The 9,723-nt window shown below is 29.4% G+C and overlaps 1 protein-coding gene and 1 non-coding gene across 5 annotated transcripts; one reads left to right on the top strand and one right to left on the bottom strand.

Moving 5' to 3' along the window:
• Positions 1-617: 617 nt before the first annotated feature.
• On the bottom strand, positions 618-5,294 carry LOC125827218 (premnaspirodiene oxygenase-like). Of its 4 annotated transcripts, none has more exons than XM_049506584.1 (3): positions 5,192-5,291; positions 1,692-2,479; positions 618-1,348 (listed from the first exon to the last, which is right to left on the bottom strand). In XM_049506584.1, the coding sequence occupies exons 2-3, from the start codon at positions 2,448-2,450 to the stop codon at positions 740-742; spliced, it is 1,368 nt and encodes a 455-aa protein (XP_049362541.1). In that variant the 5' UTR covers positions 2,451-2,479; positions 5,192-5,291; the 3' UTR covers positions 618-739. The 4 variants fall into 4 exon arrangements, with proteins under 4 accessions (XP_049362541.1, XP_049362540.1, XP_049362538.1 ...); XM_049506583.1 differs by having other exon boundaries at positions 1,692-2,063; positions 4,776-5,288; XM_049506581.1 differs by lacking the exon at positions 5,192-5,291 and having other exon boundaries at positions 1,692-2,582.
• A 1,226-nt stretch (positions 5,295-6,520) lies between these two features.
• On the top strand, positions 6,521-6,593 carry TRNAV-UAC (transfer RNA valine (anticodon UAC)). Its single transcript has one exon. It is a non-coding gene; the product is annotated as a tRNA-Val (tRNA).
• Positions 6,594-9,723: the final 3,130 nt, after the last annotated feature.

The raw sequence follows: 9,723 nt of genomic DNA, 5'->3' as shown, positions 1-9,723 counted from the left end.
GGATATCTATGTGGTGTGTTTTGATTTTTATTTTGTCTTTATTTATTATTTAATAATTCTATTTTATCCTTTTTACTATACATTTTCAAAGCAGCTCTACTCTGAACTTTAATATTCGTGTTGGGTTATCATCAATTTATGGAAACGTGACATTATATAATGACGAAGAATGTAACAATACAATTTATCTAAACATTATTGTATTTATTAAAACAATACAGTAGGGTAAAAGACTATATATCAAACACCATAAACTCTAGCCTTGCTGCAAAAGAAAGGTCATGAACTTTTAGAATTTATTTTGCCAAATGAGGAGATGATACAACAAGTACTGCATCAACTTCCCCTAGTTGCAAGTGCATCAATGACCCTTTTTTTTAATTCAATTTCAGATTAACATTTATTTTATTTAATAAGGAACCTATCTACTCTATCCGACTAGTTCCGGTTTACTTTCAGGGCAACCCACTATCATATCGAAATTAAAATTCTGTAGAGAACTGTCATATTACTCATATCTTTTATCAATATAATTTGGCAATCTCAACGAACAAATGAGGATATCATCAATCTATATTCATGAAAATTGCTTGGATTTGGTGTCAAAATCACATAACAGTATTTCTGTATAATTCCAACCAAGATCAATTATGCACTTAGAAAGATTGAAATACAACTTTACATAGAGTCTGAATAAGAAACTAAGCATCATTAAACTATATATATGATAATGACATTTTTAATCATGTGAAATGGCAATCAAGTGAAGATCATTCTTTCTAGTTGCAGATATTCCAAGTGTTTCAGTCATATCCAGATCCTCCGGTTGTTGCCCATAAGGAAGTTTCCAATCGAAGTGATAAAGCAACTGTGCTAGAGGATACACAACATTAGCTAAACCAAAATGCATTCCTGGACACATCCTGCTTCCTGCACCAAACGGAATATATTGAAAATGATTTCCATTAAAATCCACACAACTGTTTTCAAATCTCTCTGGCACAAAAGTTTCAGGGTCGTCCCAACTTTCAGGATCTCTTGCAATAGCCCAACCATTAACAACCACTTGGGATTTAAGAGGAATAGTGTAGCCATCAATTATTGTTTCCTCCCTGCATTGCCTAAGGCCTAAAAGAGGAGATGCAGGGTGTAATCGTAGTGTTTCATTAATCACTAACTTCAGATACTTCAACTCTTCGACATCATTGTCATTCAAATCTTTCTTCCCTGTACAGACACATCTCACTTCTGCTTGTGCTTTGGCCATCACCTTTGGGTTCTTCATCAGTTCAGACAACGCCCATTGTATTATTACTGACGAAGTTTCAGTTCCCCCAAAGAACAAGTCCTACAACATTGAAGTTCAGCTATTAATATATGATTTTTGACAAAAGATAGACAGAGTTACCTAGTACTTGTTTCTGGTGGCGTGCAAGCTGACCTAGACACCACAGTTATTAAAAAGAAAGATAGATATACCAACAACTAAACGAAAGATGGTAAGATCTCCACATGTTTCTTAATCTGTTCCTCTCCTGATAACAATTAACAGGAGCAGCTGTTATATCAAACAGTTCAAACATGAGCATTCACTCATTTTTCATTTGTTCTAGTTTATGTGACACAATAAGTGTAAACATGAACAAGACTCTAAATGAATGATTACTTTGATGAGATAGAACCAAACTTACTAGAACGATTGCCTTGACGCTGTCGTTTGTGATTGGAAATTGAAGTTCACCATTCTCCATAACTCTGAGCAAAACGTCAATCAAATCTTCACCCCCAAACTCACTATTTCCCTCTTTTCCATTTGCTCGATTCTCTTTATGTTCATGAATTATTTTCTCTAAAATTACATCAATCTTCTGATGTAAACTCTTCAATCTGTTTCTCATTCCACCAATTCCATGAAGTAATGTCCAAGAAGGAAAGAAATCAGCCATATCAAATCCGCCAGATAAGGATAGTACTTCCCTCATCAACATCAACAAATTATCTCTATCATCCCATACTTTTCCAAAAGCTGATCTACATATAACAGAGCTAGTAAGTCTAAGAACCTTTTCAGACATATTAACCACAACATTTGGAGTAGAACCAATAGATGCAACAAGATCATGAACCGCATCTTGCCGAATTAAACTAAACGACTTGACCATCTTTGCACTAAGTAACTCTGAAATGCATATTTTACGCATTTGTTTCCAGTAATCACCATATTTTGCAAATACAATGTCTTTTTGACTATAAAAGACTATATCAGATGCCATAAGCTCTGGCCTTGCTGCAAAAGAAAGGTCATGAACTTTTAGTACTTGTTTTGCCATATGTGGAGATGATACAATAACTGCATCAATTTCCCCTAACTTCAGGTGCATTAGAGGTCCATATTTTTTGGATAAATTTCTAAGAACATGATGTGGAAGTGCTCCAATAAGGTGATGCATGCTTCCAATAACAGGCAATTTCCATGGACCTGGTGGCAATTTTTGGTTACTTTTTTTCGATTTTCGAACGAAAATAACTAAGAGGAGGAAAAAGGAAAGCAAGAATGAAACATAAATGAAATGAATCTCCATGTTTTCACACTGAGGAAGAATGCAAGAAAAATGAGGTGGTTAAATAGCTAAAGCGGTTTGGTTTGTTTCGCCCTTCACGTGAAGTGACCATGTAAGTCAGTCACATGGATAATGTTCCGTCTTTCTTTTCTAAGTGAAAGATTATTCTCTTCTTTTTCTTTTAAAAAAATAATAATTGAATTTAAAAATAAATATAGTAGCTAACTTTTTTTAAATTAATAAAAATGTAGAAAAATTAAATAATTAGACTACAACAAAAAGTAATTTAAAAAAAAATTAAAATCACTAACTTATTTATTAAAATCAAAATTAGTAAAAAATATATTTTATTTTTTCTTTTCATATGACTGACCATGTAGTAAGTCACATGAAAAATGTTCGGTCTTTCTTTTCACCTAAAAGATTATTCTCTTCCTTTCCATCATTTTTATTATTTTTTAAAAATATAATTAAATTTAAAAATAAATATAGTGTATATATATATATATATTTACTTGTTTATTTAATCTAAGATTAAAATTTCTTTTATTTAACAAGCAACTTATCTACTCCATCAGACTAGTTCCGGGTTCAAATCTCGAGCAATTCACTATCATATCAAAATTATAATTCTCTGTAGAGAAGTTTGTATTTTTCCAATCATCTTCATTAAACATTTGAATAGATCCACATAAACTTTGGTTGACACGAGTATAGAAGTCATGTTATACTGTTGGATAACAAGCCTTCCCTTTTCTACTTTGATTTGTTGAAAACTCGTGTGCTTAGGAGTCCTGATGATTAAATAAACAAAGATTTTACCATGACTACAATTTTAGAGAGGCGCCAAAGCGAAAAACAAGTTATGTGGTTTAATAGATATGCTTAAGATATTATTGTTGATTAAGTTAACTGCCATATTACCATATTTTTTATCAATATATTTAGGCAATTTCAATGAACAAATGAGGAGATCATCAATCTATATTCATGAAAGTTATTGTATAATTCCAACCAAGATCAATTATGCACTTAGAAAGATTGAAATACAACTTTGCTTAGAGTCTGAATAGGAAATTAAGCATCATTATACTATGATAATGACATTTTTAATCATGTGAAATGGCAATCAAGTGAAGATCATTCTTTCTAGTTGCAGATATTCCAAGTGTTTCAGTCATATCCAGATCCTCCGGTTGTTGTCCATAAGGAAGTTTCCAATCGAAGTGATAAAGCAACTGTGCTAGCGGATACACAACATTAGCTAAACCAAAATGCATTCCTGGACACATCCTGCTTCCTGCACCAAACGGAATATACTGAAAATGATTTCCATTAAAATCCACACAACTGTTTTCAAATCTCTCTGGCACAAAAGTTTCAGGGTCGTCCCAACTTTCAGGATCTCTTGCAATAGCCCAACCATTAACAACCACTTGAGCTTTAAGAGGAATAGTGTATCCATCAATAATTGTTTCCTCCCTGCATTGCCTAAGTCCTAAAAGAGGAGATGCAGGGTGTAACCGTAGTGTTTCATTGATCACTAACTTCAGATACTTCAACTCTTCGAGATCATTGTCATTCAAATCTTTCTTCCCTTTATGGACACATCTCACTTCTGCCTGTGCTTTGGCCATTATATTCGGGTTCTTCATCAGTTCAGACAACGCCCATTGTATTATTACTGATGAAGTTTCAGTTCCCCCGAAGAATAGGTCCTACAACATTGAAGTTCAGCTATTAATATATATGATTGTGACAAATGATGGAACTAACAATAAGTGTAAAGATGAACAAGACTCTAAATGAATGATTATTTTGATGAGATAGAACCAAACTTACTAGAACAATTGCCTTGACACTGTCATTTGTGATTGGAAATTGAAGTTCACCATTCTCCATAACTCTTAGTAAAACGTCAATCAAATCTTCACCCCCAAACTCACTGTTTCCCTCTTTTCCATTTGCTCGATTCTCTTTATGTTCATGAATTATTTTCTCCAATATTACATCAAACTTCTTATGCATACTCTTCAATCTGTTTCTCATTCCACCAATTCCATGAAGTAATGTCCAAGAAGGAAAGAAATCAGCCATATCAAATCCGCCAGATAAGGCTAGTACTTCCCTCATCAGCATCAACAAATTATCTCTATCATCCCATACTTTTCCGAAAGCTGATCTACATATAACAGAGCTAGTAAGTCTAAGAACCTTTTCAGATATATTAACCACAACATTTGGCGTAGAACGAATGGATTCAACAAGGTCATGAACCGCATCTTGCCGAATTAAACTAAACGACTTGACCATCTTTGCACTAAGTAACTCTGAAATGCATATTTTACGCATTTGTTTCCAGTAATCACCATATCTTGCAAATACAATGTCTTTTTGACTATAAAAGACTATATCAGATGTCATAAGCTCTGGCCTTGCTGCAAAAGAAAGGTCATGAACTTTTAATACTTGTTTTGCCATATGTGGAGATGATACAACAACTGCATCTATTTCCCCTAACTTCAGGTGCATTAGAGGTCCATATTTTTTGGATAAATTTCTAAGAACATGATGTGGAAGTGCTCCAATAAGGTGATGCATGTTTCCAATAATAGGCAATTTCCATGGACCTGGTGGCAATTTTTGGTTACTTTTTTTCGATTTTCGAAAGAAAATAACTAAGAGGAGGAAAAAGGAAAGCAAGAACGAAACAGAATTGAAATGAATCTCCATGTTTTTACACTGAGCAAGAAAAAATAGGTGGTTAAATAGGTATACGGGTTTGGCTTTGTTTGGCCCTTTCACATGAAGTGACTATAGTCACGTGGAAAATGTTCGGTCTTTCTTTTCGTGTGAAAGGTTGTTCTCATCTTTTTATCTTTTTTATTTTTCTTTTTAAAGATATAATTAAATTTAATATAAATATAGTACTTAACTTTTTTTAAAATTAATAAAAATGCAGGAAACTTAAATAATTAGACTACAACAAGAAGTAATTTAAAAAATATATACTAAAATCACTTAAAACCAAAATTAATAAAAAAAAAAAATTCTTTTTTCTTTTCATGTGACTGACCATGTAGTCGGTCACATGAAAAATGTTTGGTCTTTCTTTTCACGTGACTCTTCCTTTTTATCATCTTTATTAGTTTAAAAAAATATATAATTAAATTTAAAAATAAATATAGTAACTATTTTTTTAAAAAAATTATAGGAAAATTAAATAATTAAACTACAACAACAAGTAATTAAGAAAATACTAAAATCACTAACTTATTTATTAAAATCAAAATTAATAAAAATATATTTTATATACTTCTTTTCTTCTTTTCAATTTTCTTCTTTTTAATTTCTTTATTCATTTATTTTTCTTCCTTTTCCATTTTCTTCTCCTTCATTTTATTTTGTTTTTGCATTTTTTTAATTTTATTTTCAATTTCTTTATTTCATGTTCCTTCTTTTCTCTTTTCTCCTTTTTGGGGATTATTTTTTATTCTTTTCCATTAATTTTTTTCTCAAATCATAATATTTTTTATATTTTCACTATAATTTAATTTCATATATTTTATTATAGTATCATTGATCGTTGCTTCCATTCTTTAGTGAGACCTTTATGATATCATCACAATATATCTAAATATTGGCATGGTATCATTGATGTGTGCTTCGATCCTTTAGTGAGACCTCCATGATATCATCACAATATATCTAAATATTGTCACGGTATCATTGATGCATGCTACGATTCTTTCGTCTTTTAGTGAGTCCTCCATGATATCATCACACTATATCTATATATTGTCATGATACCATTAATGTCTGCTTCAATTCTTCAGTGAGATATCCATGATATTATCACAATAAATCTATATAGTGACATGATATCATTACGGTTTGCTTCGGTCTGTAATGATAATGGTGTCAGATAATATAAGACGGAGGAAATACATAATATGTAAGTTGTTGTGGTGTAGTGGTTATCGTGTTAGTCTTACACACTAAAGGTCCCCAGTTCGATCTTGGGCAACAACACTACTTTTCTTATTTGTATACATAAGTTTATAGTTTATGGACAAATAAAAGTGAACAAATGAGGGTCACAAAGTGAATGGAAAATGTTTGGTCTTTCTTTTCACGTGAAATATTATACTCTTCCTTTTTATTATTTTTATTATTTTTAAAAAATATAATTAAGTTTTAAAAAGAAATATAGTAACTATTAAAAAATTAATAAAATTATAGGAAAATTAAATAATTAATCTACAACAACAAGTAATTAAGAAAATACTAAAATCACTAACTTATTTATTAAAATTAAAATTAATAAAAAAACATATCTATTCTTTATACTTCTTTTCTTCTTTTTATTTTTTTTTCATTTATTTCTTTATTCATTTATTTTTCTGTATATTTTTCCCCTTTTTCCATTTCTTTTCCTTCATTTTATTTTTGCATTTTTTTAATTTTATTTTGAATTTCTTTATTTCCCGTTCCTTCTTTTCTCTTTTCTCCTTTTTTGGATTATTTTTTTATTCTTTATTTTTTTCATTAGCTTTTTTCCCGAATCATAATATTCTTTATATTTTTACCATAATTTAATTTCATATATTTTGTTATAGTATCATTGATCATTGCTTCAATTCTTTAGTGAAACCTCTATGCATTGATGCATGCTTGGATCTTTTAGTTCTTTAGTGAGACCTCCATGAAATCATCACAATATATCTAAATATTTTTATGGTATCATTGATGCATGCTTCAATCCTTCAGTCCTTTAGTGAGTCTTCCATGCTATCATCACACTATATCTATATATGTTTTAGTTTGGCATAAATCATAATATATATGCCCTAAGTTCTTTTTTATCTTTAAAGAGTGTTAGATTTGTTGTTTTTGAAAAACTGACGATTAGGTTTTGTTCTTTAAATTTTTAAAATTCATATATTAAATTTGAGTTTATTTTAAATAGATGTAGGTGTTGATGACTCATATGTTAGATTATTGATATTCGAAAAACAAGTTAATTTTAGGCAAAAATCTGTTTGCGCAAAAGTGCTTAAAGTTCAGGAAAAAAACAGTTAAACTTCTGTCATATATGCCTTAAGTTCATAAAAAAAAAAACTAATTGAAGTTCAAGAAAAAAATCAGTTGATTTGTCAAATATGTATGCCCTGAGTTCAAACAAAGAATGGTTAAACCTTAGACATATGTGCCTTAAGTTGATACGAAAATGTCTAAAGTTTGCTTGTCTTCGAATTAGGATTGGACATAAAATATCGAAAATCGAACTGAATCGAAATTTGTGATAATTGAATATTCGATAATTTGGATTAGTATGGTATTCAAGAGAAAAAATTCAGAATTACGGTATTCGAATTTGGGTTTGGTATTAAATATTAGTACCATTTGGTATTCGATTGGTATTTTTCTAATACCAAAGTATTTACTTCATCAACATATTCATTACTCATTAATTAGTACAAGTCCAAAGAGAAAGTTAAATAACAAACACAAACAATCCAAATACATACGTCTTTTAGTTGTATCAATTTTGTTTTTCTTGATGTTTTCTTACTTATTAATCTTCTATTATCGTGTCTCCATATAAAAAAAAATAGAAATGATTGGAGAAATGATATTAAATTTGTAAAACAATCGGCTATAGCTTCAATACAGTATTACCAAATATCGTATCAAATCGAAGTTTAATTTATCGTTTATCGAATTATCGAATCGAAATTTAAAAATTTGATATTTGATACCTACCTTTAACTACCAATTATCAAATTACTAATCCGAAATTTAAAAAATCCGAATTGAATACCCAACACCCACCGCTACTTCGAATTGCCCAAAGTTAGGTTTTGGAAAGTTAAAATTAATTATTTTTAAAATTATAAGTATTATATAACTTCAAAAAAAAATCATCATTGTTAATCTTGATATTGAGGGATAAAATACATGAATATAGAGAATCGAAAAGAGTTAAATGGTAAATTAATAAGAAAATCCCTTTTATTTATAAATTTTTTATATATAAAATATAAAGAAGAAAATGGACAAATAATATGAATTAGGAAGAAGTGACAAGCTTTTATTCTCTAATTCATATTAAGTGAATTATTCATATATTTTTCATAACTCAAAATAGATAATTTATCAAAGTCCAAGAAAATTACAAATTTTTTTTTCTTCATATTTACCCTTTATTTGATAAAATTGTTAAGCGCTTTACATTTTTTTAAAATAACTATCTCCAATTATGGACGAGAGGTATTAGCATATGTTGGGATTTGTGATAATTGTCCTCCACTCTGTTCCTTTACATCTTGTTTTGTATCTTAAATATAATATTTATTTTAATTATTACTTAAATTTTATTATATCGTATAATTTAAATTTATAATTAGCTAATGATGAAAAGACTCATATTAGCCTTAATTAATTTGGTGTAATCACTTCATTACCTTAATATTTTCTTCTCATTTTATCTTTATTTATTATTTAATAATTATATTTCATTTTTTACCCTACCTTTTCATATTAACTTTATTTCATATCCTATTTTTCTTTGTAAGTTTATCATTCAAATTATGAATGTGTAACATTATGTAAAGACGACAAATGATACTATCTATTCAAACACGATGACCAGTAAAATAATACAGTATCATATAATAAAACACAATGTGATACAATATAATACATCATATCATAAATCATATATCATATATATATATATATATATATATAAGAGAACCTTAGGTCCGCCTACGTGGCGCCACCACAAATTAGAATTCCTTGTTAATTTATTATTTTCAAAACTAGTCCTCTCCTTTCATGAAAAGTTGCGACTTTAATGAAGAGTTGCGACTTTTATGAAAAGTTGTGGCTTTTATGAAAAGTTGCGACTTTAATTAAAAGTTGTGACTTTTATGAAAAGATATGATTTTTATGAAAGGTTATGACTTTTTTGAAGAGTTGCAACTTTTCCAAATAGTTGTAACATTTCTGATAAGACACAATAAATATTTGTTCACACTATCATTTGTCGTCTATAATTAGAGGGGTTTTCTCTCATTTTAAAATAACAAAAATTATAAACCTCCTCTTTTTATTCTTCTTCACAATTAAATATGTGTGTACTTTGCTCTTGTTGAGT

The sequence above is a fragment of the Solanum verrucosum genome, unplaced genomic scaffold, assembly GCF_900185275.1.
Source record: "Solanum verrucosum unplaced genomic scaffold, falcon-dt-bn FXZP01000060.1, whole genome shotgun sequence".
Taxonomy (NCBI): Eukaryota; Viridiplantae; Streptophyta; class Magnoliopsida; order Solanales; family Solanaceae; genus Solanum; species Solanum verrucosum.
Note: the sequence above shows the minus strand (reverse complement) of the source record. Positions and strands in the feature narration are given on the sequence as shown.

Excerpts from the sequence above, each read along its gene's own strand:
- LOC125827218 (XM_049506582.1), bottom strand. The coding sequence starts at position 5,294 with ATGGAGATTCATTTCAATTCTGTTTCGTTCTTGCTTTCCTTTTTCCTC. Across the intron at positions 4,280-4,403 it reads GTGTCAAGGCAATTGTTCTA|GACCTATTCTTCGGGGGAAC; the intron begins GTAAGTTTGGTT and ends TCAATGTTGTAG.